The following is a 27,983-nucleotide window of genomic DNA, read 5'->3' as shown; positions in this document are numbered from 1 at the left end:
ACTCCTGGACTAGTTTACAACCGCTTCACCACTTGTTACATAGTTGTATGCTTTAACTTTTTTTTAAATTAGTTACAGCAGGGAGCCATAGGGCACACCTTTAATCCCAGCATTTGGGAGGTAGAGGCAAGTGGATCTCTGTGAGTTCAAGGCCAGCCTGGTCTACGGAGCAAGTTTAAGGACAGTTAGAGGCCCTGTCTTTAAAACAAAATGACCATTCCGCCCCAAGCAAAGGTCCTTTCCAGGGAGAGCCTGCCCACCCCAGGGGACTTCCTCGGGCATTGCTGAGTCCGTGAGTGCAGGCCCCTCCATGTGAGGTCTGTTAGGAAATATTACTACGAATGAATCAGTTTAAAAAGGAAAACTGTGGGTCCTTCAGCCACTTAAACCCCACCATTGATCAGACTTGCACTTCGGTTGGGGGAGGAACGGTTATTCCAACAGGCAACACGCTCTGCAACCTGTCCGCACCGTCCTCGGTGGCCCGTCCTAAGCTTCCCGGGACGGGAGGAGGGGGCTTGGGCACCGCGGCCGCCGACGCCAGATGGCTCCCGGGAAGGGAAGAACGGAGCTGGCAGCGCCACCAGCGCCGCCGCCCCCGTCCGCACCCGACCCAGGCGGACCACCCGTCCCGCGCATGCCTCCACCGCCACGAGACAGAACGCCCACCCGCGCGTCTGCGCCTGCGCGGGGATCACGTTGCGCCTGCGTGCGGCGTGCGGCGGAAGGGGCGGGAAGAAAGGGAGCAGGAGGCGGAAGGGGCGGTGCGGCGCGGCGCGGTGCGACCTCGGGAGGGTGAGTTTGGGACCCTGTGCGCGCTGAGGCCGGGAGTGGGGCCGGTGTGTCCTGCGCCCGGGGTCAGCCCCGCTGTCGGCGGCGCCCCCTGGAGGCTCGCGGGGGGCAGCAGAGGAGGATGTGGCTGAATCGGGGCGGGGTGTGTGCGGAGGAAGGACTCGAGGGACGGCGCGCTTTTTCCTTACATAAGAAAGGCGTCGCAGCGGCGCGGGCCGCTTCTGCAGCGCGGGTTTCTGCACTCTGCTCGGGCCGCACGGAGGAAGACGGGGCCGGCGGCTGCTCCGTGTCCACCAGCCCCGCCTGGGGAAGGGAGTAGCAGACACTCGGGAGTGGCGTGAACACTTATTTCGAGGAGATTCACACCAGGATATGAAGTAGGGCTCAGAGTACGAGTCACGAAGCAGTGCATGGACAGCGCCTGTAGCGCTCTTCTTCTGAGGACCCGTCAACTGCAATACGTGTTTCGTGTTTGAAACGTGAAATCCAGCGTAGGCCATAATAACGTGAACAGAATTTCTTACTGCCAGCTGCCCTTCTTAAGAGTTGGGGCCCAAGCATATATTTTAGAGAACAGAGACAATAAAGCTGTCTAGGCTGGTAGAAAATCAATTTCCAGGAGAAACGAAACATTTGGGGGTCATCTATAAAGTCCAAAATGTTCTTTAACAAAGTAAAAATTATATTTTGGGAAATAATATGTTTAAGAGAATGACTTTTTTAAGGGTTTGTTTCCTATTAGGAGAAAATATGAACAAGAAGTTACATAAGCATGAGTAGCGTAAATCGGTACTTAGACATTTTGAAGGAATCACAACAATCTATTTGGAATGGATAGAGCTAGGGAATTATTGAAAATTGCCCCAGGTGATTGGTGTCACGTAGTAAAAACAAATACTTGATCTTCCTGTATGTAAGAAAGGTGTACACATTGCTTTAAAATCTTCCTTGGCATGGATCGTTTACAGAGATCTGGTTTTCTCAACACAGAACCAATATCCGTATTTTTATGTGATTTCCCCCTTGATTTTAATGTAATTGGCGTTCAACTGGGTTAACATGTCCCCTCTGCGTCAGGTACAACTTACTAGTGATCTGTGCAGGTTGTCACCTAAGTTAGTGTGCAGAATAGTTGGAATTAGAGAATGGAAAAAAAAAATCCCCCAAAGCCGGGATCATCAGAAGAGGATTTAAGAAAACAGCAATTTAAGCAGAGGAGGAGAAATGTCAGAAGAGGAAAGACCTGCAGGTCAAGTCTGGGTGTTGGGAAAGCAGGTGGCGGGTTTGGAAAACAGAGTCTCCTTGGAGGAGGTTTGAAAGGAGATTGTCAGACACAGTTGTTGCCAGCAGCAGACGTCAGAACACAGTTTCTGGTTCACAAAGTCTGGAGCTGGGGCCTGAGAATTTCCTTTCTCATCAGGTACTCCTGGCCTGGCTTGGGGAATTGCAGTCCGAGGACAGATATAAAGAGAGTAAAGCGCCCACATTGTCTTTCTGTGCAGCCCAGGGGGTGGGAGGAGACGGTAGCAGAGCCGTTCTTAGGGTTGGTCAGCAAGCACCTGGTGCCAGGTTCTAAGGCAGACCTGTGGGCACAGCCGCCCATACTTGCTGTTCCTCTTGCATGTTGGTATATTTACATTTTTTACTGGAGGAACCCAAGACTGTAAGAGAGTGCTCAGTGATTAGAGCTAGTCTCCGAGCTCTTCACACTGCAGATTTGAACCAGGGCTGCAGCAGAATGAATGAAGACATTTAAAGGTGAGAGACTCCCACCACAAACTGACCTCAAAGAAATTTGGACTTGTCAGTCATTCTGGAAACAGGAAAAGGTGAAGTGTATGAGAACTTCAGAGAGACCCTCCATGCGTTCAGTGATTCTGTGTTACTTTCGCATATCAGTGACCCGCTTAAACCTTGCTTAATAGTTGCTTACTTAAGAAAGTTGGTCCACTCTGCAGAAACGCCCTAAAATCATTGAAAGAGAGGTGAAGCTTTGCCAAGGGGTAGAGATGATGATTCATGGCATCTGACAGCTTAGCTCCCAATTCAAGGCACTTGTGGGGTAACTGCATGGCCTGTGTGTATCATGCCACGTAATAGATACTGATGTATTGAGTTTGTAATGCCTTTTCTTGCCTTGGTAATTAGTGAAATTTAAGAGTATTCACTTGATCAGTTCCAAGGCAAATGTCTTGTCAGACCCTGCTGCTGAGAAAATAATGAAAAGGGAAAAAAAAAGCAAACCAGGCTTTAAACACAAGTATTCTATTTTCAGAATAAGTTAGCAGTCAGTTTAATAGAGTCATGGACTCATGCAAAATTATTGCGTGTATTCTTTGATTCTGTGAACAGTAAGCTGTGGGTACAAAGAAAACCATGGTCTTCAGAAGACTGTAGTGGCTGTTTGAATAGGAATGGTCCTTGGAGGCTCACGGAATGCTTGGCCTATAGGGAGTGGCACTATAGGAGGTGTGGCTTTGTTAGCTTAGGTATGACCTTGTTGGAGGAAATGTGCCACTGTGGGAGTGGGCTTTGAGGTCTCAGAGCTCAAGCTATTCCCAGTGTGGCACCCAGTCTCCTGCTGCCGCCTGTGGATCAAGACCTAGAACTCTCAGCTCCTTCTCTAGCACCGTGTCTGCCTGCAAACCACCATGGTTCCCACCATGATGATATTGGGCTAAACCTCTAAACTATAAGCCAGCCCCAGTTAAATGTTTTCCTTTATCAGAGTTGCTGTGGTCATGGTGTCTCTTCATAGCACTAGAAACCCTAAGACAACTGCCATCTTAAAAGTGACCACAGTGCATTGTGATGAGAGCTGTCAGGAATGTGTTTGGTGTGCGATGGCGAGAGGCAGGAGGGGCAAACTAAGAAATCAATCTGTTGGAGCTCTGTAGGGGACACACTTAATCTGATTCTTGGAAGCTGAAAGAATTTTGTGAGATTTTGAAGAGAAAGAATGTGGATGACAGCCACTCTGTATAACAGAGTGTCAGAGTGTAGCCTTCTCTGGGGTTTTTGTGCAGATCAGAATGGTTATAGCCGGGGAGTAAAAGTTGAGGAGAGGAAAGGAGGAAGTTGAGAGAATGATAAAAGAGTTCCCAAAGGAGTATAAAGATGTTTACGTAATGACTGTAAACTCTGGCGTCAGGAGTCATGCCTGACCATATGATCCGGCACAGTGCCCCATAACTTCACTATAAGTATTTCTTGTATGAATGGCATCTTGATAGAAAAAAGCCAATTTGTTTCTGTTTCTTCAGGTAAGGCAAGGGGAGCCTTTGGGTGTTGTAGGGAGAGTAATGTGAACATGAGCTGCATGGCAGTGTGGAGGGGGAATAGATCACGGTGAGAGGTGGCTGTAGCAGACTGCGCTCTTGAGCTTCACCTCTTACCAGTGTTCAGAGGACACAGTACTAGAGTATATCACATGTCAAAGGGCTAAGTGTCACTGGGCAGCATTTGTGTTCTGTGCATGTATGTGTGAGCATGTGTGTTTTAAATATATTCCTTCTTATGACATACATTCCTTATTGTATTAGAGAGATAGAGGATGGAGAAGGAATAATAAATTGTGTTTTTGAGGCAAGTAGATGTGAACTCATTGTTACTATCCATGTGAACCTCTCTGAGGGCAGGTGTGCTCAGTTGTTTACTGTGGTTCAGTTTCGTCCCTGTTGGCCCTGTGCTGGCACAGTGTATTGTGTGGAAACCTGTGGCAGAAGAGCTGAGTGCCTGGTGGAGCCAGGAATGGAAGAGAAAGGGCTGGGATTCACTATCCCTTTGAAGTTACCCCCACAGCACAGCTTCCCTGAGGCCCACTTTCCCAAGGCTCTGGTGCCCCTAAAAGCACCAAGAGCTTAGAACCAAGCCTCTCAGACATAGATTTTTAGTATATTTTTAGATCCAAGCCATAGAAGGAAGTGATGATTTAACCTATTTCAGTATTTGTGCCTACTTAGTATTTTTCAGTGTATATTAAAACACTGGCGTCCTGGCTTACTAGGTACGACAGTACTTCGAAATAAGTGACCAAATGTGGTAAATGGTACGGAATTCTGTGTTTTGGTAGTGCTTAACCTACAAATTGCAGAGTAAAACCTTACTGTCAGAAATCATGACAATTAATTGAACAGTTTGATTATGATTATTGTCACATTCTTTGACCTTTGTTCTTCAGAAAGCAGGCCAAGCTGTTTAGTTACATGAACAAGTGGGAAGCCCCTCTCTGCTTACATCATTTTGCCAGCATAGTGGACAGAGTCTGCTAGAACGTCAACAACGTTACAAGCTTCTTTCTCAGTATGCTTGTGACATGTATATTAGAGATAGAAACTTGTTGATGAGGCCAAGTTATATTTGCTTTTAAGAAATGTCCAATTAGGAAATTGGACCTTTTAAAATCAGTTTAATTAAATAATAGGTTATATAAATTGTGGGTTTACTGGGTGTGACTTTTCTGTGAAACAAAAGAATGTTTTAAAATGTTTAAAATTTAGTTTGTTCTGTACCTAACACGTTATTGGGAAGTCATGCTGCCTTTCCAATTTTGACAAAATTGATTTTTAAAAAAAAGCCAATAAACAGCTAGATGTAACCATTCCACATCCAGATGTAAAGGCTATTTTACTTCTCTTGAGGGCCTATCATCCAGATCTGTGTTATGAAATCCCAGCACTTCTTGGGAGGCCTTGGTCCACCCAACCTCATGGTGCTGCCTCCTCACCTGTGCCACAGGATCTCCTTTGTTGTAGGGTTATTGCATGGATTAGTTAGGAAAGGACACAGAAAAGAACCTCAGATGTACTACCCAGAAGTGAAGCAGAGGTGTTGGGGTCTGCTGTCCACATAGAGGCGGGGTGCAAAGAAAGGGACCCTTGGAAATAGTCCAGTAAGTGTCAATAGAATCTGGATAATCTTTTTTAGTTTATTGGTGGTGTGTAAAAATGATACCATTCTTTTCTTAGTTCTTGTGTTTTACTTAAAAGACTTTTAAGATCTGTGTGGGCCTCAAAGAACAGTCTGCAGAACAAACCATAAGCTTATCAAATAGGTGGGCTTTCTGAGAATGCCATGAAATTGTTGGAAGACATTGCATGCATGAAATAATCAGTTAATAAAACATTATCCTAAAATTGTTTCAGGAAACTACTTTTTTATGTTAAAGGAAGCTATACTTTTCTATTAGACAGTTTTTATTAATCTTTTTTAGAGAATGTGCTTGTGCTATTATAAATGGACATATTTCCATCTGATCGAGTCCTTGTAGTGGGTTTGGTTCCTTCCAATTTAATTTCTTCTTTGGAGATTTGACTAGATGCCAAGGCTGTCTTGAATGAAATCAGGGCACTTAGAAGAGCAAAGTGTGTTTTGTATGGGTTCTCTGATCACACAGTTTTCTTGTTGGTCAGACTCTTGCCCAGCCTGAGGAGTAAAGACTGGTGTGGGAGGATCTTCAGCTGCCTTGAGTCATGAGACTTGGTTAATAGAGTTCAAGACAAGGCAACAACTATCGTATCGCAGATGAGAACTAAAGGTCATGGAGCATTGACTAGCATGGCTGTCTGGGAAGGGTTAGGGGAATGTGTCTCAGGGGGTACTATTTTAACTCGAGACATTTGTCAGTCAAAGAAATTTTATGGCAGAATAGGCATAGTAGTGGCCTATGGATAGCATGTTTCAGAGTGGTTGCACTTCTAATCTCTGTATGATTCTGATAAAAATCTGTGTGTAGAAGCATAGCTAAAACACTAACTGCTCTTTCCACCTTGCATGTAATTCTTTTAGTTTCTTTTTTAGAAGATATGCTAATTTCATATCTAATTTGGAACTTGACATGCACATATATTTAATGTAACACTGAAGGTTACAATAAATAGTAAAAGGCTCATCAAGTTGATTCCTGGGTTAGGAAGAGACCTAAATGAGGAATGGAGAGGCCACAGGTTATGGCAAAGATAATTAAATCATGAGTGGTTATTAGACATTTCTCATTTAGAAATCTAAATTCTAATCTTTAAAAAAGATTTTGTGGTTGCTATAGCAACTGTATTAGTTTTCTGTTGGTGTTGTTACTGTGACAATCATCATACACTTAGTGCTTTAAGACAATACAGATTTGTTTTCTTAATTATTAATTTGTGAGGGAGGGTGCACATGCCTAGTTCAGCACGTGGAGGTCAGAGATCAACTTAGTGAAGTTGGTTCTCTCCATCTACCTTTACTTCAGGTCTGAGGCTCAAACTCAGGTGTTCAGGCTTGCACGGCAAACACCTTTACCTGTTGAGCTCTTGCGGGCCCAACAATTCGTTGTCTTAGAGTTCGGTTGGTCATCCTGGCCTGGGTCAAAGTAGGCTGAGATTAAGGTGCCATTGATATTTATTCCATCCTCGTCTCAGTGAAATCTGCCTCTTTGATTTTTCCAGTCAGCGTTTTTTGGTCGGTCCTTTTTCTCCAGCCTCAAAGCCAGCAAGTGTAGATTGAATCCTCATGCCATCAGGCTGTTCTTTTTTCCTGCCTCCTTCCTCATCTTAAAGAGCCTTGGTGATTCCATTGAGTCAACTTGGATTAAGTAGACTAATCCTTTTTATCTTTAACTTAGCTGACTAGCACCCTGAATTCTATTAGCATATTTCAATTTTCTTTGTAAAGTAAAATAATATATTCACAGACTTGACAAAATTAGAGACAGAGACACTGTTAGAGATGCCATTACTATACACTATAATAACATGCTTCTTTTTAAAAATTATAAAAATATAGTCTGCCAGACAACATAGAAGCACCATTATAATCATAATGTATATGAAGTTTTATTTTTAAAAATGCTATCTAGCTCCTTTCTCTCTATCAGTTTTAAAATAAGTTTATATCAGATGGATTTTAACAACATCTAAACATTGGTGGTACCCAAACTGTGCCTCAGCTCTGATTTCTGTACTGAACCTGAGACTGAAAGGCACCTCTCTGCTCAGTTGATATCCAAATGGGTTTTCTTAAACATTAAATCTGGGGCCGGGCAGTGGTACGGCACACTTTTAATCCCAGCACGAGGGAAGCAGAGGCAGGTGGATCTCTATGAATTTGAGGCCAGCCTGGTCTGCGAAGGGAATTCCAAAGACAGCCAGAGTGACACAGAGAAACCCTGTCTTAGGAAAAAAAATGAATGGGAGATGGCTTAATGGATAAAGCACTTGGCATGCAAGTGTGAGGACTGGTTAGGTCCTTAGCCTCCACTAAATGCCTGTAATCTCAGCTCTCAGCAGGCAGACAGAGGCCCCAAAGCAAGCTAACTAACCAGACTAGCCAAATCAGTGAACAGTTCAAATGAGAGACTCCATCTCAGTATACAAGGTGGAGAGCAATTAAGGAAAACATCTGACAGCATCCCTAGGCTCCATACACATGTGACAATGCCTGACTATACCTATACACACAAGTGTGTGTCCCCAACACACAAAAATAATAAAAATTAAGTTTATTTTTGTGGATATATCTCTCCTCTCAACTCCTGGTTAGACCTCAGACCTCCTCTCCTAGTCTTCAGCTTTCTGTGGCTCAGGAAGACCTTTTACCTAGGTCTTAACTACTCCATTTCCTATCCTACATCTTGTGTAAAACAAATGCTTCAGAATTCATATGGAATTTGAATCAGCCTCGTCTTCACTTGGTCCAAGCCTTCATCTCCCATCAGTACAGTTACAATAATTTCCTGACTTGTTTTCTGATCTCTGTTCTTGTATCTCATGCCCCACTACCTACTTTGGAATTTTACATGAAATGGCCAGAGATCCTTTTAAAAATTGTGCGATGAGTTCTTTGTGCTGGTGTCACGCCTCACTCAAAGTCAGTTATTCGTGTGTCTGTAAAGCCTTGTGTTTAACTTGTCTTTGACTGTCTCTCCTGAACTTTCCCTGGCTTATTCAGATCTAGCCGTAGTGACTGACTGACAAACAGACCGTAAATGGACTTCCCCCTGAGAACATAAGCAGCAACCTTTTCTTGTGGACATAATCCCAATGCTAAGATTAGTGCATGGCATATAGTAAATGCTCAACTGACTGAAAACTGTATGATCTGCTTGGCTTGGGGTTTCTCAGGGCTTGTTTGGTAACAAGAAGTAGACATGGTAAGGCCTGTTAATAAAAAGGGATATATTTTAAATAGTTCTAATTTGTGCTTAGACTGAATGTGACAACATCTTTTATAGAATGGTAGGACTAGATTGGATAGTACGATGTTCCATGGCTTGAGGGTGTTTTCCTCTGTTCTCCAGCCTCTCTTCATTGGAACTAAAATTCATCTTACTCAGTTTCAAAGGTAGGCAGTTATGAATATCTGTTTCTTTTTTCCCCCACAGGACATCTCTTTTGTCAGAAAGAGCCCAAAGTCCTGGATTTTAGTCCTAGGCTTATGAGTACAGACATCTTCTAGGGCATCTGTCTCCTTAGGTGGCTACATGGCATCTTCCTAAATCTGTCTTCTTTTCTCTTCTATCCCTGCTTAGAATTCCCGCCTTGCTCTATTCTGTGCTGCCTGCTTCTTTATTAGCCAACGGTAATAAAACATATTTACAGCTTACAGAGGGGAATCCCACATCAGCAGGATCTTTGTGGTAGTTTTGTTTTTAAGTAATTGCAGCATGCCAGATGTGTCAGCTTTGAAAATTCTAACAGAGACAGGAAACTCTCAAATCTGGCTTCTGTTTTCTATCCCTTAATGCCCCACCCAGGTCTGTGTCCTCCTCTTCCCTTTGTTTCCTTGCTAGGGAGCCTTGCTCAGGTTTCTTACTCTGGGCTCTGTTAGAGTCTTATCATTCTTGAACTCTCACACTGCTTCAAGATGTATATACCACCACCACCACCACCACCACCACCACCACCACCACCACCACTAATAATAAGGTTGATTGTGTTGCCTCTGTAAAAACCTCTTTTATTTTTCCATGACAACAGACAAAAGGTAATTCTTTGGCTTCAGTTTTTGTTCTGGTTCAAACCTCGTATCCCATCACTAGTTCTGTATACCCAGGCCTTTTGCTTTCATTGACTTTCCCCATCTTCTCTAATATAGCAAGGACTAGACCAAGTACCTACTCTGAATTTACACATTTAAGGCTTCAGCCTGGAAAACCTGCCTCATTCTTTAGTTTTTTCATTCTTTTAGACATAGTTGTGGCATTGACTACTTGAAGACTTGACAGAGACAGCTCCTGTAATATTGATTATTCACTTTCTGGATCAGGTTATTTGTTTGTTTTGTTTTCTTTGGATGTGATATGTCTTATTCTGCAAGCTCTTGAAGTGCTAGGGCAACATCATTGAAGATAATGAAGCATCTTTCCTATGAAGGAGCAGTAGGTATGTCTACATCCTAATCTCCAAACCTGGAAATGTGACCCTACTTGGAAAACCAATCTTTTTATTGAACTTAAGCATTAATTTTATTATAGTATTTTTTTTTAGAACGGCTGTGAGGAACTACATAGAAGGTTAAAGCTGATAGCTGTGTATCAGCTACTGTTCTCACCACTCACTAAAAGTAGCTGAAGGAAGTGATGTGAAGGAGGAAAGCCCTACTTTGGCTCTTGTTCTCAGGAAGTCAGGCCATTATGGTGAGGAAGACATGGTAGCTAGAACAGATGGCTGGGCTCCTCATGTCACCCAGGCATACAGAAAACCAAGAGCTTGGGACAGATGCAAATAGAACTATCAAAGGTTACCCCATAGGGAATCACTTGTGTCGGCCAGGTCCTGCCTCTTTAAGGTTCTACAACTTCCTTAAACTGGGGGACCAGGTCAGATTAAGGCTGGAACAGCTAACACCATTTCTGTAACCATCTGTGCTTCATTGTTATTCTGATCTCTCCTGGGCTTGGGGAGCACTCTGTGCTCAGAAAGGAATGGCTGAATAAAAACACAGTTCTTGCCCATGAATTCCCAGTCTAGTGGTGCTGATAGCAGTGCTCATAAGAACTGTGCTTAAAGGTATGCTGGTAAAGGCCTCCCAAGAGAGATTCCCTTTTAATTTTTTAAAAAGATTATTTATTAAAAAATATTTTATTAGTGTGTGTATATTACTAGCCTGTATGTCTGCTGTGTGCTGCTGTGGGATAATGCTCTTGTACACTGTAAAGACTTGTTGCTAGTATTGGTTTAATAAAGTGCTGATTGGCAGGAAGTATAGACAGGATGACTAGATTAGGAGAATTCTGAGAAGAGGAAAGGCAGAGATGCAGTTGCAAGTCAGATGCAGAGTGAACAAGATAAGAATGCTTTACTGAGAAAAAGTACCAAGCCACATGGCTAAACATGGATAAGAATTATAGATTAATAAGCCTGAGCAATAAGCCAAACTGTTTATAATTAACATAAGCCTCTGTGTGTTTATTTGGAACTGAATAGCTGTGGGACTAGGCGGGACAGAAACTTTGTCAATCACTTGCTTGCAGTGCTCTCAGAGACCAGAAAAGTATGTTAAATCCCTGAAACAGGAGTTGCAGACGCTTGTGAGCTGCCATATGGGTACTGGGAATTAAACCCAAATCCTTAGGAAAAGCAGCCAGTTCTCTTAATTGCTGAGCCATCGCTCCAGCCCCAAAAAATTTATTTAATTTTTAAGCTGGTTTTCTTTTTGTAAAATTTTTATTTTATGTGCATTGGCATTTTGCCTGAATATATTTCTGTGTGAGGGAGTTGGGTCCCCTGGAACTGGAGTTACGGACAGTTGTGAGCTGCCATGTGGGTGCTGGGGATTGAACCTGGATCCTCTGGAACAGTAGACAGTGCTCTTAACCACTGAGCCATCTCTCCAGACCCAAAATAATAATTTTTTAATTGCATGTTGTACAGATATGTGCAAGTGAGTGCAGATGCCCATGGAGGCCAGAAGAGGGTGTCAGATCCCTAGGGTGAGCTACCTGATAGGGGTGTTAGGAACTAACCCTTGAGTCCTTTGTATGAGCAGTATGTGTTCTTAATCACTGAGTCATCTTTCTAGCTCCTACAGATTTTGTTATTTTAAGTGTGGAAGGGTAGTGATGGATATATGATACTTTTTACAAGTTTAATATTTATCATGCCGGGCCGTGGTGGTGCACACCTTTAATCCTTGCACTCAGGAGGCAGAGGCAGGTGGATCTCTGTGAGTTCGAGGGCAGTTTGGTCTACAGAGTAAGTCCCAGGACCTTTAGGGCTGTTACACAGAGAAACCCTGTCTTGAAAAAAAAAAAAAACAATTTAGAAAGAAAGAAATTGTCCTTTTATCAGGGTATTTTGCTGTAAGACTGTGTCTCCTAGAAGAGTCAGAAGTTACACACCTGAAGTCTCACCAGCTTGACTGCCTAAACACAAGCTGAACAAGGACAACGACATTAGACATGCTGAAGTGGACAGGGGAAAGTCCACAAGGCAAGGCCTTAGCTCATACCGAGAACTACAGGCCACTAAGGAATGCTGAAAGTGGAATGCTATTTCAGGCTTCTCCAGGGAAGAGCCCACCAATAGATTATCAGTACCAAATGGCCAGCCCTGAAAACATACATATAAGTAACTATATAGACATAGCAGGTTATGTGTAGGAGTGTGTGTGTGTGTGTGTGTGTGTGTGTGTGTGTGTGTGTTTAGGCACACATGCATATGTGTGTGTATCTGTGCATGTGCCATGGATTTGAAAAAGCAAGGAGTGGAATTTGGGAGGGTTTGGTGTGAGGAAAGGGAGGAAGGGGAAAATGATGTAATTGTAATCTCAAAAATAAATTGTCCTTTTAGAATAAGACTAATTTTATTTAAAGAGAAGTTATAATACCTTTGTATTTGTCGTGATTCTGTAGAGTAATAGAACTTCATAGAATAATGCATAGATATATATTAAATATATAAATATAATCTATAAATATATAGATTATATCATATATACATACATGCATATGTATACACACATATATGTATGTATATATGTGTGTGTGTGATTTATTAGAATGGCTTACAAACTAGCCCAGCTAGTTCAACAATGATTGCATATGAACAGAAGGTCTGAGAATCTAGATGTCTCAGCTGGTCTTTAGGGTTCACTGGAATCCTGAAGAAGTAGGCTGTAATGCCAGTGAAGGAATGGACTTGCTAGGGAGGTGAACAAGCCAGCAAAGAGAGAGAGCTTCCGTCTTCCATATCTTTTATACAGGCTTCCAGCAGAGTGTGTGGCTCAGATTAGAGGTGGGTCTTACCACTTCAAAAGATCTGGATTAGATGTTTATCTTCCCACTTCAAAGATCTGGATTAGAAATTGGTCTTCCCACTTCAAACAATTTAAGAAAAAATCCCGGGCTGGAGAGATGGCTCAGCGGTTAAGAGCACTGATTGTTCTACCAGAGGTCCTGAGTTCAATTCCCAGCAACCACTTGGTGACTTACAACCATCTCTAATAAGATCTGGTGCCAAATTCTGGCCTGCAGGGACACATGCAGGCAGAATATTGTATACATAATAAATAAAAGAAAAAATCCCTCCCAGGTGTGCTCAGTCCTTTGGATTTTAGTTAATTCCAGATGTAGTCAAGTTGACAACCAAGAATAGCTTCCTCAAAGTAGAGAACAATGTTGTTGCCTTGGAAAATCAGAGCAGCTCTAATTTTGCCAATTAAAAACCTTAACCCATTTCATCTTTGTGTCTAGTAGAGTGTTTATTATTAACTGAAATAAATTTCATGTTTATGGGCCTTGAAGTACCGTTTAGAGAGAGTATGTTGGAGCAATAAAGTAACTTAATGTGCCACAAGGTATAGGGAAACCAACATTTGCAAACAACCATAAACTCCAAATTGGGCAGGTTATGGCTATCTACAAATTCTAGCTTACCCCGGAAGGTGGGTGTGTTACAGTGTTTACAGTTGATATAATGACAGCAAAGGCTGATGCTGAATACCTCAGGCTTCCCTCAGGAATTGAGTCATTTAATCCTTATGACTACCCTGCTCTTACCTAGTTTTACTCCAGAGGAAACTGAAGTACAGAATGGTTGTGACTTGCCCAAAGTCAGGACTGCAAAAGTGAGTGGCCCTGGCTCATAACTTATCCCATTCTGACTCAACACACTTGTTAGCTTTCTTTAATATAGTGGGTAGTTGTGTTGAGCGTTTCAGTAATGCTGGAAATGTTCTTTGCCTGGTTCTGTGCTGGCTCAGGCCTTAGCATGCGCACCCTTCAGAGGCTGGTGTGAGGCTGGGAAGAGGCACCAGATGCTTCTGACCACCTTTAAAATGCACTGATCTGGTCACTGCATGGCCTACGCGGTTTACTTCACATTAAGGCTTATTGTTGTTGATTGTGCGCTTATATTCAGGAGTCTCTTTGAGTATGTACGTGCATCTAAACTTTTGCCTCAAGTGCTGCACTCCTAATCACATTCCTTATGTAGAGAATGAATAGGAAGCCAGCAGCAGAGGGAATCATTTGAACGAATCTTTTGTGCATGCCTCGGAGTCGGGTATGTTGACCTGAAGAAATCATTAAGATGAATGCAAGGAAAAAAATGGCAGAAAATATCTAGTCTAATGAGATTTTGTAATTTTTTTACATTTATTATTATTATTATTATTATTATTATGATGATGATGATGATGTATGTGTGCACACACACTTGTGTTCATGCCATAGCACATACTTAGAGGTAGGGACTTTTGGAAGTCAGCTCTTTCTATTGTGGGTCCTGGGAATGGATCACAGGGTGCTAGGCTTATGTAGTATATTTACAGAGGCCTTGTGTTGGTTTGCTTACAGAGTAATTTTAATGTAAATACAATAAAGTAGTTTCATGTCTTGGATTATTCTGAATTATTCTGGGTTATTCTAACTATGACGAAGGAAGGAGGCCTCTCCTAAATTTTAATTTCCTAGTTAGGCTTCTGCTACAGTGATGAAATACCATGACCAAAAGCAACTTGGGGAGGAAAAGGTTTATTTGGCTCACAGGTTAGAGTCCATCATCAAGGAAAGTCAGAACTCCAGGCAGTAGCCTACAGTGCAGGAAGGAGTGCGCTTTCTGCCCTTGTCAGTTCTCCAGCCTGGATGTCTCACTGTCCTGCAGAATTCCTGGAGAACTGCTCTTCGGTCTGTGTAAACCCTGAAGAAGTTGGCTCTAATACTGGAGGAAGTATGGCTCAGCAGCAGGGTACTGAGAGTGAGGGCAAGCAGGCAAAAAGCAGTTTTCTTTTTCCATGTCTATGTGGGCTGCCACCAGGAAGTGTGGCCCAAATTTAGGGTGGGTCTTCCTGCTTCAAATAAACTGATTAAGAAAATCTCTCATAGGTACTCCCAGTAGCCTGGATTTTAGCTGATTCCAGATGTAGTCAAGCTGACAGCCAAAATTAGTTATCACATATATTATCAAGAATCCTGGTCATTCATATCTTACAATGTAGGAGAAACAGTCTCAGTTTTACTACTTCCGTGTTTTAATTGTCTGTTGGGCTCAAAAATATCTTTTTCTTCCTTCTAGGGAGTTCATAAATCACACTGAGTCAGAAAGGATCCAATTACAAGCAAAATGAGCATCCCCACGCTGCTACTGCATCCTTACCAGCATTTCCTAAACAGCCTTAGAATACCTTCCCCACGTCTCCACTGTATCCTTCACTCAGGTAGGCATCCTGCATCCGGAGCCTCGAGTGCTGTGCTGCTGAAGCCCTCAGGACACCATTGTACCAAGTGGACGCTGCTGTCTGGTGGCCCGAGGAGAGCGTTATGTGCCCAAGCAACCTTGAAGGACCACACAGAAGGACTTTCTGATAAAGAACAAAAATTTGTGGATAAACTTTATACGGGTTTAGTTGGCGGGCAAAGAGCTTGTTTAGCGGAGGCCATAACTCTGGTAGAATCGACTCACGCGAGGAAGAAGGAGCTAGCTCAGGCACTTCTTCAGAGAGTCCTCGCCCACCGCCGGGAGCAGGAGCGGCTCAACCAGGGAAAGCCCCTCACCTTTCGAGTAGGTCGGTTTTCTTTTTCTGTTGTCAGCGAATGGCTTTCTGAATTCATCTACGTAGTGCGAGGTCAGATGAAGACTTCTTTTCTTGAACATTTGAATTAAATGATATTTTTTACAAGTAGTAATCTTCATACTGGTAGAATTCCCACAGCCATTTGAAACAAGCCTGTGTCCTCAGTAAGCATTCTGTTGTAAGTAAGACTCTGGCAGTGGATTCCAGAGCAGAAGTATACACAATGGGTTGTTAGCACGGTGCTGCTCCTTCTGGCAGTCCTCAGATGGCTGGTCCAGACTGAGCTCTCTCTTCCTGCCAGACCCAGGTTAGCTTAGTCACATTTTGAAATTCTGTTTATTTGGTGTTTTGTTTTCTTCCTATACATAAGTCTCTCCTCCTCCTCCTCCTCCTCCTTCTTTTCTTTTCTTTTCTTTTCTTTTCTTTTCTTTTCTTTTCTTCCTTTCTTCTGTCTTTCTATGTCACACAGGCTGACTTTAACTGTCCTCCTGCCTCAAGCTCTTGAGTGCTGGGATTCCAGGCATGTCCTATGATTCTAGCCCCTCCCTTCACCCAGATACTTTCATAGAGCTTCTAGGGGTGTCTCTAACCCCTGCCTTCTCCATGCTGTGGTTACCATCTGTATTTAAATGTTCATTTGAGCTTTTTGGATTATTTGGCTTTGTCCTAGACTGTGAGTAAGCTGTTATATTTGTGGATAATTTAGCTATATTTTGAGTAGCAGGAGTTAAGCCAGGCCGTTTGGGTGGATGGAGGGCATCCCATGGCAGTGAAGCAGGTACTCTAAGGCAGCTCATTCTCTAAAGACATCCTGAGATGTGATGACAGTGCAGGGACTTTGTGGGTGGTGAGTAGATAAGAGAAACACTGATGTCATCCTAGACCTCACATCCTTGTGTATTGGTAATATAGGAGTCAAATGTCCTCTTGTTCCAGGAGTGGAGATGAATGCTTCAAAGCCGCTTTCACACATAGGTCTCTAACCAACCTTTGTACCTATCCCTGCATTTCACATTCCTTCCCCTACCCTCAAGGAGGGACTCTCATTTTGAGGAACTACACTGGGTCTGGATAGATACTGGATTGTAGACAGACTAGCACACCCCCAAGAAGAAAACCCAGCATGACTTACAGTAGGCCTTAGAGAGCCCTTGAAGAGAGAAAAGTCCCAGTGTTTGCTTAACAAGTCACACACACACCTTCTCTGGGCCTTCTGGGTAGTCTACCCTGATCTTAGTCCTGATAAACTCAAGTCTTCAGTCATTTTATCGTCATCATCAATAAAAGCAGCACAAATTTATTCAGCACCTGTTAAGGTGCTTAGGATGGAAATAAACCATGAGCTATAGTAAGGACCTAAGCCTGCATACACTGTATGCACTCTTGAAGATTATTGGATGCCCGTGTCTAATGTTCTGCAGGCCATGCAGTATATGTGATCCCATATTAAACATTATCTCATTTAACTCTTAAACCGTCTGCAAAGGCCCAGACTGTTGCAGCAGCTACTGTCCTGAGGAGGGTGCTGAGGCAGCATCGTACAGACCACAGAGCTGGTCACAAGCAGCACTGGGGTGAGCCCCCACGGACAGCTCAAGGGTTGACCCTTACCTGCCATGGCTCTCCATGTAGGGGCTTTCCTGCCTTTCTGAACATCAGGATTTTTTTTTTAAAGATTTTCTTTTATTGGATTTTTTTCTTGAAGGTATGAGTAAGACAAAGGAAAACTGTTTGTAGAGAAAATTACTTTCTCAATCCTAGCGGTTTCTGGAGTAATGGATTGTTTTTCCAGTGGGCGGGTGGGACAGTTGCCCACTGTTAGGAGAGGAGGGCAGGTACACAAGTTCTGCACATGGAAACAGAAGCAGTGCAGCGTGTCTCAGAAGACCTGTGGTACAGGAAAAGGGCAGGGTTTGTAAAACATGGATCTTAGAATTGTGCCTCTGTGTCTCACTGCTACTTGGGAATTAGGTAAAGAGATGGATTTAAGGCGTGTCGAAATATGTCAATGATGATTTTCATAAATTAGAGGAAGCAGAAGGTAAACTAATGTTTTATTCATCAAAACTAGTCATGGTACTGATTTCATTATCTCACTCTAGGATTATCTGGGCCCCCTGGTGCAGGAAAATCAACCTTCATAGAATATTTTGGGAAGATGCTGACCGAGAGAGGGCACAGACTGTCTGTGCTAGCCGTGGACCCATCTTCCTGCACCAGTGGTGGTGAGTACGGCTAATATTACAGTTAGGGACCTCTAATTGCCAGCTGAGTTTTACCTTAAGAGAGGAACCATTCCTGTTCTGCAGAGTGAGGTTGTGTTGACTATTCATGCCAACTCAGGAGGGATGGCTTTCTCTGTCAAAAAAGAAAAAAGGCCCCACCTCTGGAGACTTCTGATTGCTAGGCTCCACCCCTAGACTGCTCTGGTAGTAGCCAGGCCTGACCCCTTCCCAGCCTCAGGAACTTCAGTGGCTAGGCCCCAGTGGCCAGGCCCTGCCCTACAGAAAAATAGAATCCCACCAATCCTTGATTTTACCTCAAGATCCAGTCCCAGGCCACCCTGGAAAACTCCCCCGCTCTTGAAACCCTATATAAACCCTGTCTTCTGCTCAATTCTCTGCTGCAGATTCTTGCTGGAGCAAAGACCTGGGTTTTTCTCTCCTCATAAAGCTCGTGTGTGAGGTTTGTTGTGCGGTGTGACTTTGTGGTATTCCTTGGCTCCCAACTGCCAGGATGTCTTTCCCATCTCAGCTCTAACACGGGTGGAAACTCTGGGAGTTGGTTAGGTAGTACTGAATTGTACACAGGAGGTCAGCTTGTGGGTATCTCAGTGGATACTCAAGTAGGGTTAGAGGGATACACATCTCAGCCCTTTGATCATGCCTAGGGCCAGCCCCTTCTCATAGTCTGTTTTTCCAGTGGGCCTAACTTCTCAGTTTTATCTTCAAGGTGGTGTAGCATCTTTTCAGTAAAGATTGAGCTGGCGGGGGGGGGGGGGCATACAATTGTTTATAGCTTGTCACCTGTCTGTTAGTGTCCAGTGAAACAGAAGGCGCTTGAAGGGCCATGTAATGTGTTGCTGCACTCTGCAGGGCACACTGCGCTGCACTGTATTCAGCAGTTACTTGCTGATGTGAAGTCATGCAATCACTCAGCATTTAATTTGCAGCTCATCAGAAGTAAAATGAATATAAACTTAGCTCCCTAAGGCCCATTTAAAGAAAACATATAAAGTCTTTCCTATAAATACTCAGGAAACATTTTCCCCTTTCTCTCTTTGTGGTTTAAGCTGCTCAGATGACAGTTATTCACTTACTGGGTATGGGTGTACCTTCTGTAGGTGAGACACCAGCACTGCAGGGACCATGCTTCAGGGTGTTTATGTCTTAGGAGGGAGACAGGCAGCACAAGCGGTCACACTGTAGTGTGTGCTCTGAGGGATAAATCCTAGGTACTCACTGAAAGTGCTTGGTTTGTATGCTGTAGTATTCTGCAGGAAGTAATTTTTGAAAGACCTTAGGTTAGAGAAGTTGATAACAATTCTTACTATTTTTTTATTGAGAAATGTGACTCAGAGCATTCAAAGGATTTGGGTCTCAAGTTCTAAGATTAAATAAATCCATGTCAATTTGTTGTCTAGTTTATTTATTGTTTAAGGACTTTGCACAGTGAAAATATATGAACTGTGCTAGTGAAGGACTTTCATAAGTAATCCCAACATCATTCAGCTAAGAAGGCCATTTCCCCTCTACCTTCATGGTCTAGTGTATTCGTTCCAGAAAGAGAAAACAATAGCTTGAAGTAGTAATTAATAGCAGAACTGATGTTATATCCTGTGATTAAAGCACATAGCTATATGGCTGCTAACCTTCATTTTCTATGTATATGTGTGCAGGTATGTGTGGGAGGACAGCCTTGGGTGTTGCCAATCTTGTTTCCTTAGAATGTCTCACTCTCTTGGAGCCTTCCAAGTAGGCTCTGTTGACTGGTCAGTAAGCTCCGGTAATCTACCGTGTCTGCTTCTCGGTGCTGGGATAACAAGCATGTGCCACCAGGCCTGATTTTCTTACAGAGTTCTAAGGGTCAGACTCATTTCCTCATGCAAGACAAGTACTCTATTGACTAAGCTGTGGCTCTTAACCTTGCTCAAACTGAAAGTGAGGGGTCCTGTTCTTAGGGTTTTAAAACTGTGTGCTATTAAAAAAAAATACATGCAGGTAAATAGAATATTATAAATATGAATTCCTGGTCTATATAAATATAATTGGAAATAGCACTAAATTAGAGTAGAGTGTAAGCAGCATTAGTCCCTTTGTCTGCCCTTGTGCTTAGACTTATAAACCTTCCTGTGATGGCCTTGAGATCACCCCCGGGGTCTACAGCAAACAGTTTGGAAGGTTCACTGGCAGGGACAGCTCTATGGAAGAATAATTTCATAATGCTGCGTTCAGTGTGGTGGGGTCTATAGGGTAATATGATGTAGCTATGATAGATGTATGCTTCCACATGGATGATTTCAGGCGGAAAAGTACTTCAGGGAAAAGTTTATGTGGAGTAAATAAGGTAGTTGAGGTATATGGGAACCACGTGCTGTAGAGTCAGTACCTGTGAGAAGGCCCTGACATGGAGCAGTGAAGGGAAGGGGCATACCGTTAAGGAGCTTCTCAGTCTTTACTATCTTGTAAATATAAATATATAATCATATGGCAAAAAGAAATTTGTAGGCTGGAGAGATGGCTCAGTGGTTAAGAGCACGGACTGCTCTTGCAGAGGACCTGAGTTCAGTTCCCAGCACCCACCTTGGTAGCTCCCAACTACATGTGACTAGTTCTGGGGGATATGAGGCCAGCACCTCCAGCCTCCAAGGGTACCTACACTCATGCACACATACACACACATAGATGTGCATACACATACACATAATTAAAAATGATAAAAATAAATATATTTTTAATAAAAAACTAGAAAGAGGTAATAGTAGTTCCAGGGTCTTAATTCTTTCAGAATTTTCAAGTATTGATGTTTGCTCAAATATCTCAGTTCAAAAATATAACCAATCCCTTCTCTGGGTATTGAGTACCTACTACAACCATTTCGTTTAACATTCAGTGTCCAGCAGCTTTAGGATGAGGTTCATAGGCAAGGAACTTATGTCATAGCTGCAGCACATTTTTGCTACCTTGGCACTGATGACATTGGTGGCAATTGTTTGTTGGTGGTAGCAGTTCATTGTAAGTGGTGGCTGAGCCATAAATTGAGGTTTGCTTAGCAAAATCCCATCCTTTATCTAGGTGGTGCCAGTAGTATCCTGCCCCCATTTGTGATAAGTGAATGTTTCTAGATATGGCAGATTTCCTGTAGCTGTGAGACCCCAAGGTGGGTGTAGGGATCTTTTCTCTCTGTTCACTGTGCTTTCCACTCACTGTCCAGCTGCAGGTAAGGGGGGACTGGGGTTAAGGTAGCGTCCATACGCGTTTGCACAGCATTTGCATAAGGCTGAGAAAATGTCATTTGTGCACGTAAGAGGATGGGGAGTGGAGGCTGCTCTTGGTAATAAGAGAAAGAGAGGGCCACTGAAGTTTTCATGTCTTCCAGGGTGCTAGAGATCACAGAGCACCCTGTGTACTATTGAGATTTACACCAAAGGGCACATCATGAAAATGTTCTAGAAAGACTTGAAGGAAACAGGTCATCAGTGAGTTGAGATGAACAGGAAGATAAAAATAACACCCCAAAATGAAGTGGCCAGGGACAGTAGAGCCAGGCCCCTGATTTGACCACTTGTAAATCAGTGAAAGAGGACATACTAGATGCCCCTGTAGGACAGCAGCCAAGAGGCAGACACGTCAAAGTGGAGATGGCTCTTTAGAGACCACACTACTCAGCCAGAGGGGTGGCTTGGTCCTGGGAGACTGGCATTGGTCAAGGAAGGCAAGGGAGGATTGGTGCCTGGGGAGCTGGAGGGCTTATATGTGAACGTCTAGTCAGTTTGGAACGACCATGTTGGTTTTCAGGAATGATTGACTAGTTCCTCCACTGTGAGGATAGACAGTGAGGGGAAGAGAACTCAGTAACAGTGAAACATTGGGAAAAACTGTTGTAACTCAGGTCTCCTGCAGTTTGCTGATTGGTGTAATTAGTCCTTCATGATTGTAAAATGTAGCTATGTGTTTTAGGATCCCTCTTAGGTGATAAAACCCGGATGATTGAGCTATCAAGAGATATGAATGCATACATCAGGCCATCTCCTACCAGTGGAACTTTAGGAGGTGTGACAAGGACCACAAATGAAGCTATTCTGTTATGTGAAGGAGGGGGATATGACATCATTCTTATTGAAACTGTAGGTGAGTGTGATATTCTATTTCATAAAAATGATGTATCATTATAATGAATACTATTTAAAGATGAGTAACAACTGATTTCACTTAGTTCATTCAACAGATATGAAGTGGAATTAAATACAAGCTATTGCCCCACAGGTAATATGAGTATATGGGCTGTGCTCCTCACCCACAAGAGCCTTCCATATAAAAGGTGAAAGTGGCCCACATGTCCACATAGCTGATATGTAAATTGGCATGTTCTGTGTGCAGGGGCTAGTGAGTACTAGAACGGCCGGCCTTTGGAAGCAAATCACAGTACTACTTAAGCACACTTGATGTCCACAGTATTCAGCTGGGAACTTAGGATTCTGAGGCTGTTTCGTCCTTAGCACATAATTATATTCAGTGAAGACATTGAAAGGAAAGCTCCAACCCTTCACATTCTTGGAGAGAAATGATCTTTTGACACAACCCAGACCAGTGTTTGAATCAATGAAGACTTCTTAGAGGAGGGAAAGTGGGTGTTAATAGTGGGGGTAAAAGGCATTGGACAGACACAGAGAAGCATGGCTCATCCCGAGAAGTGCAGCTTGCTCAGGCCACTTACAACACTGAGGGCAAAGAGAGGAGCTCAAACAGTGACTAGGGCCAAGTTTTCTTTGTGTGCTCTGCCAAAGTGTTTTCTCTAAAGAGAATGGGAAGCCTGAACAAGGGACGTCCCATATGTGTTTGGAGGGAACCTTCAGCAGAATGAGAAATGGTTTAGGATGGACGTGGGAAACGGATCATGGTGCCAATCAAAGGAAGGAAATGCAGATTCTACTTCAAGTAAGCAGGGCTAGGAAGAGGAGACAGATCAAAAGTATTGGCAGTCAGTTGGCAGGACTTTATTGTTGAATGTAAGAGTGAAGAAGGAAGGAGGATTGGAGCAATAGAGAACAGCGTGCAGAAGTATGATTGGAAGGCAGAACAACATGAATTATCAGTACAGTACCGGGACTTGCTTACTAGGTGTCCAAGTGATTCTGTTTTAGGAAGACTGGGCAGTAAGGACAGACCTAACAGTTATTAATATGGCTCGTAGTTTAGTACTGTTATAAATTAGGTTTAGGTTAAATGAAGGAAATAGGGATAAAATGGAGACTAGCCGCCACATGGATTTGCTAGGAATCAGATCTACCTAGGTTCCAGATAGAAGAAGAAGGAATAGGAAACAGAAAGATGAACATGAAGAGGAACCACCCGCTGACCAACCTTCAAAGATCTCATCTGGAAGCCCCTTTGCTTCCAGGTGACCTTTACCTGCCTGAAAGGGGACCTTGAGATATGGGCGGTGACCTGGTACACTGCCGCTCTGGGGGAGGAAAGGAGCTGACTAGATAGAGATACACAGAGAGAGTTTACAGTGTTCAGGCCGGGGTGTGGGTCAGAACGTGGAGCATTGGTTAAGGCCGCTCAGAAATGTGCCTGTGGAGAGAAAGCCTACATAGTGAGTCACAGCCTAGTCTACATAGACCCTGTCTCAGAAATAATACATAAGTAAATGAATAAGTTAAAAACCACCAGAATAAAAGTAAATTTGGTAATGATACAAAAGTACGGTGATGGTTGAGGAAGCTGTGGGATGTCTGTTCCTGTTTTGGTTTCGTGGAGGAGTGAGGGTTCAGGAAAGTGGTTGGGATGGAGGCCTCTTCAGCAGTGCTGCCCACATCAGAACTGCAGCATGGGTGGCCCGGCTGAGATTGCCAGGGAGGAGCTGGGAAGTGCTTCCCTTGTTTCCTCTGTGGTGTAGGACACAGTGAACACAAAAGAAGGAAACTGGCTGAATACATTTAGGAGATGACTTTGTTTTTAATGTGTGTAATAAGTTTTGCCTGCTTGTATGCCTGTGCCACCACATGTGTTCCTGGTGCCCACAGAGGCCACAAGAGGGTGTTCTTTGGAACTGGAGTTGTGAGCCATTAGATGGCGATAAGAACCAAGTCAGGTCCTCTGGAAAATATCAAGTGCTTTTAACCACTGAGCTCTCTCCAGCCCTGTAGTGGGGCATGGTTTTAATGAGACCCTTCAGTGGTGTGTGGCTGCAATTGAGAGGACTCTCCAAGCTTGTTTAAAGAGGAGAGAATTGGGGGTTTGCAGAGTAGGAATAAGGACAAAAAGGCAAAAAGAGATGAAAATATTGGCAGACATGGTTTAAGATTAGAGTCACAGTGTTCAAGCCACTTACTTATGAAAGAGAAACCAAAAGAAAGCTTTAAGAGTAGGAGAGAATGGAAGTCTAGAAGTCAGTGGTTCTCAATCTTCCTAATGCTGCGACCTTGGAATACAGTTACTCATTGTGGTGACCCTCCAACTTAAAATAATTTAGTTGCAATTTTATAACTAATTTTGGAATCCAAATATCTTTGTTTTCCAAATGGTCTTAGGAGGCTCTTTGTGAAAGGGTCATTTGATCGCTAAAGGGGTCACGACCCACAGGTTGAGAACATCTATAAGGCCGTCATCTAAAACACTGGTCTAGTGAGAAAAGAAAGGGTGTGTTAGCAGATTAACCCAAATTCATAGTAATAGCATTTGGAGGGGGACCTTTGAGAAGTAGTTAAGGCGGCAAGCGTGAAGCCCTGTGATGGCATCTGTGACGTCACAAGAAGGGGCAGAGACACCTGCATCAGCATGCTTGCTGCCTTCCCATGTGATGCTCTCTGAGTAGATGCCGACTCTGCCAGCCTACATAACTCTGAGCAAAGAAACTTCTCTTTATCAACTCTTGGGTGTTTAGTTATAGCAGCAGGACTTTAAGGGTCTATATATGGTCATGAAGATGAGGATCTGAATGAAGTGGAGTGGAAATGAGCCAGTAACTTTGACGACAGAAATGTTATGGCTGAATATCTTAAATAAAGCTGTGATTTGAAATTCCAGGTGTGGGGCAGTCGGAGTTTGCTGTTGCTGATATGGTTGATATGTTTGTTTTATTGCTGCCACCAGCAGGAGGGGATGAACTACAGGTAATGATTTGGTGCCCAGCCTCCTGGGCATATCTCTGAAAGTGCAGATGCGAAGCCCAGCCTTGTTGTAAATGCAGTTGAAGGTTGTGTAGGCAAAGACATTGTCCTGTTGGCTGAGCACATGAGCCACAGGCTCAGTCTCTGTATGTGTGTGTAGTTTTTCTCAACTAATGTTAAACGGTGTGAGTTTGAGCTACTCACACAACTTAAAACTTTTCCCTATACAGCATGGAAGTGACTGGAAAATGGAGGGCTTCAGTCCAAAGAGACCACAGCATCATGGCTATTTGTAGACCTCTTGACTCAAAAGTAATTTATGTGATATCATTGTGTAGCTTGCATGCTGTCCAACAGTACAGCACTCTGCTTTGTCATCCGTCACTAGCCAGCTAGAATTGGTGCGGATTTCAGACATGGTCTTCCACAGTGTCCCCTCACTTCAGACATCAGCTGTACCAGGTCACCTGTACCACTGGCCACAAAACTAAAGGCTCCACTTCCTCCCAGGTTCTATAATTCATTAGAATAACTCTCAAACTCAGGAGAGGTCTATAGTCGTAGCTCTATGCCAAAGGCTGTTCCAGTGAAGAACACTCACACTCACTCTCTCTCTCTCTCTCTCTCTCTCTGGTGTGTGTGTGTGGTGGAAGGCACTGGGATACACCTACACATAGGTCTCTGTGTGCAAGGGGTGGGACTTTGTGTGGGTGGGAGGAGGCAGACTCACACATGGTCACGTGGAAGGTTTTAGGTGTTAGGTGATCAGCAGTCACCAGAGTGACCCCAACCTGGTAACTGTGGGGTTAATTGTCTCGTGTTGACGAAGAGTAAGGATCTGAAGAAAGATAAACAAGTAAAAGCTGATTTTATCAAGGAAAAAGTGAAACCTCCGAAGTGGGTGGGGTGGTCCCAACAGGGAGCCCCTTGCTGTTGACTGGTCTTCTGTGGGGCTTGCAATGGGAATGGATAGAGCCTGAGGCACTCCTTACTGAGATTCATCATGAGCCAAGCCAGTGAGAGGCCCCACGCTCTGGTGTCTGCTGGCTCAGCTGGGGCAGTCCTGCTCCTCTCACCTGTCTAGGCAGTGCCCAGTGTCATGGTCACCCTTGTTTACTCTCTCTACTTGCCTTACTTATTGTGTAGGACACTAGTCAGATAACTTCCCTTCCTTGTCCTCGGGCTGTATGGTTAGCTTATAATTTACTGTAGGTTCTCACCCTTACTTCCTGCAGTGACCTGGGGGCTAACTTTGTCTCAGTGAGATGACATGAGCTACATCCTGCCACTCCATCAAGTTTTGTCTTGATCGTCTCTTTACTCGAAGTCTGTATATATTTCACCAAGTTCGTCTCTAAGTTTGGAAGGGACATTACAGATGACTTCAGTAATTCCAGGAGCTGCTGCATTTAGGTAGTTTTGTCAGATAATTGTTAACCTGGCACATGGATCTTATGAAGATACAGAAAGAAGGACAGTAGAGTGCGTGACTTTGAAATCATGACATGTCCTGGTTGTCCTTTTTCATTCTAGTTGAGAGTAACTGGAAGGTTTCTGATTAATGTGGTTCTTCTGTTTTCTTTAGGGCATCAAAAGGGGTATAATTGAAATGGCAGATCTGGTAGTTATAACTAAGTCTGATGGAGACTTGGTTGTGCCAGCCCGCAGAATCCAAGCAGAGTACGTGAGTGCACTGAAGTTGCTCCGCAGGCGCTCAGGAGTCTGGAGACCAAAGGTTTGCTGTGTTCCTCTCCATTTCTCACTGAGTGGACTGTGCATGTTAGGACAGAGGATATAGGTCTCAGACTGGACATATAATCAGTCTTTTCTGGAATGTAAAGACTGCACTTTGAAAACTATGACAGAGCCAGAGTTTATAGCTGATCTTAAATGTCATCTTCCAACCACAGGATGTCAAAAGCTAGAGTGAGGTAAGAGATGAGACTGCTCATTACTCAGTGTAAACCATTGGGAGTGATAACTGCCCTTAAGATTATAGAGTACTCCATGGTTAGATTAGCTGTGCCAGAGCAAAGGCTTGTGATACAATGCTTCCGTTCCCATTATTGTCCATACGTTGAGAAAATGAAGAGCAATACTGTAGGAAGCAGAGCAGTCGCGTCCTGTTAGTAAAGGGTAAACCGTGATCATCGTGAGAGCAGCAGGCCTTTCGTACTGCTGGCTTCTCTGGGCACCTCTGGGGCGGTGCCATCTTGTCCATAGAGGTGCTGGGTACTCCGCCTTGCACTGACTGACGTGGGAATGGGGCTCTTCCTCAGCTTGCCTTCATGTCTGGCACTCAGACCTCGGGAAGCCCTTCCTACCGGTATCTCTGCTCACCCTGTGACGCTCACAGGTCCTCTGGGATTCCCCTGACCATCTATCTATCCGAGCCATCCTAGTTAAAATACATTTCTGGGCTAAAGAATTGGGCCTTAAACCGACATCTTATTTCTGCTGTGCCGCAGTGTATGCTAGCATGTTTCCGTAAACTGTAAGGAAGGACAGCTCTCAGACTTCCCAGGAACTAACAGTTCTGCTCCTGCCTTCCCAATAGGTGATTCGCATTTCTGCCAGAAGTGGAGAGGGCATCAGTGAGATGTGGGATGCAATGAGAGAATTTCAGCAGGTAATGCTGGCCAGCGGGGAGCTCACCACCAAGAGACAGAAGCAGCAGAGAGTTTGGATGTGGAATCTCATTCAGGAAAACATCTTAGAACATTTCAAGACCCAACCGGGCATCCGGGAACAGATTCCTCTAATGGAGAGAAAGGTTCTCAGCGGGGCCCTCTCCCCAGGACTAGCAGCAGACTTATTGTTGAAAGCTTTTAAAAGCAAACCCTAATAAACTTACCCTATACAATCA

The 27,983-nt window shown here is 43.7% G+C and overlaps 1 protein-coding gene across 5 annotated transcripts; it reads left to right on the top strand.

The window, feature by feature from the left end:
- Positions 1–755: 755 nt before the first annotated feature.
- Mmaa (metabolism of cobalamin associated A) lies at positions 756–27,983 on the top strand. 5 transcript variants are annotated; one of them, XM_026778769.1, is made up of 7 exons: positions 756–795; positions 15,285–15,426; positions 17,886–18,008; positions 21,963–22,133; positions 25,035–25,120; positions 26,703–26,852; positions 27,675–27,983. In XM_026778769.1, the coding sequence occupies exons 2-7, from the start codon at positions 15,333–15,335 to the stop codon at positions 27,960–27,962; spliced, it is 912 nt and encodes a 303-aa protein (XP_026634570.1). In that variant the 5' UTR covers positions 756–795; positions 15,285–15,332; the 3' UTR covers positions 27,963–27,983. The 5 variants fall into 5 exon arrangements, with proteins under 5 accessions (XP_026634570.1, XP_013208920.1, XP_013208917.1 ...); XM_013353466.2 differs by having other exon boundaries at positions 15,285–15,774; positions 25,104–25,120; XM_013353463.2 differs by having other exon boundaries at positions 15,285–15,774; positions 25,101–25,120.

The sequence above is a fragment of the Microtus ochrogaster genome, chromosome 4 (genome assembly GCF_000317375.1).
Source record: "Microtus ochrogaster isolate Prairie Vole_2 chromosome 4, MicOch1.0, whole genome shotgun sequence".
Taxonomy (NCBI): domain Eukaryota; kingdom Metazoa; phylum Chordata; class Mammalia; order Rodentia; family Cricetidae; genus Microtus; species Microtus ochrogaster.
The sequence above is the reverse complement of the archived record's forward strand: the minus strand, read 5'-3'. Positions and strand labels throughout refer to the sequence as shown.

What these genes read in the sequence shown, in the direction of transcription:
- Mmaa (XM_005345389.2), top strand. Translation starts at nt 15,333, where the DNA reads ATGAGCATCCCCACGCTGCTACTGCATCCTTACCAGCATTTCCTAAAC. An exon ending in ATCTTCCTGCACCAGTGGTG is followed by an intron (nt 18,009 to 21,962) that starts GTGAGTACGGCT and finishes TATGTGTTTTAG; the next exon opens with GATCCCTCTTAGGTGATAAA. An exon ending in CAGGAGGGGATGAACTACAG is followed by an intron (nt 25,121 to 26,702) that starts GTAATGATTTGG and finishes TGTTTTCTTTAG; the next exon opens with GGCATCAAAAGGGGTATAAT.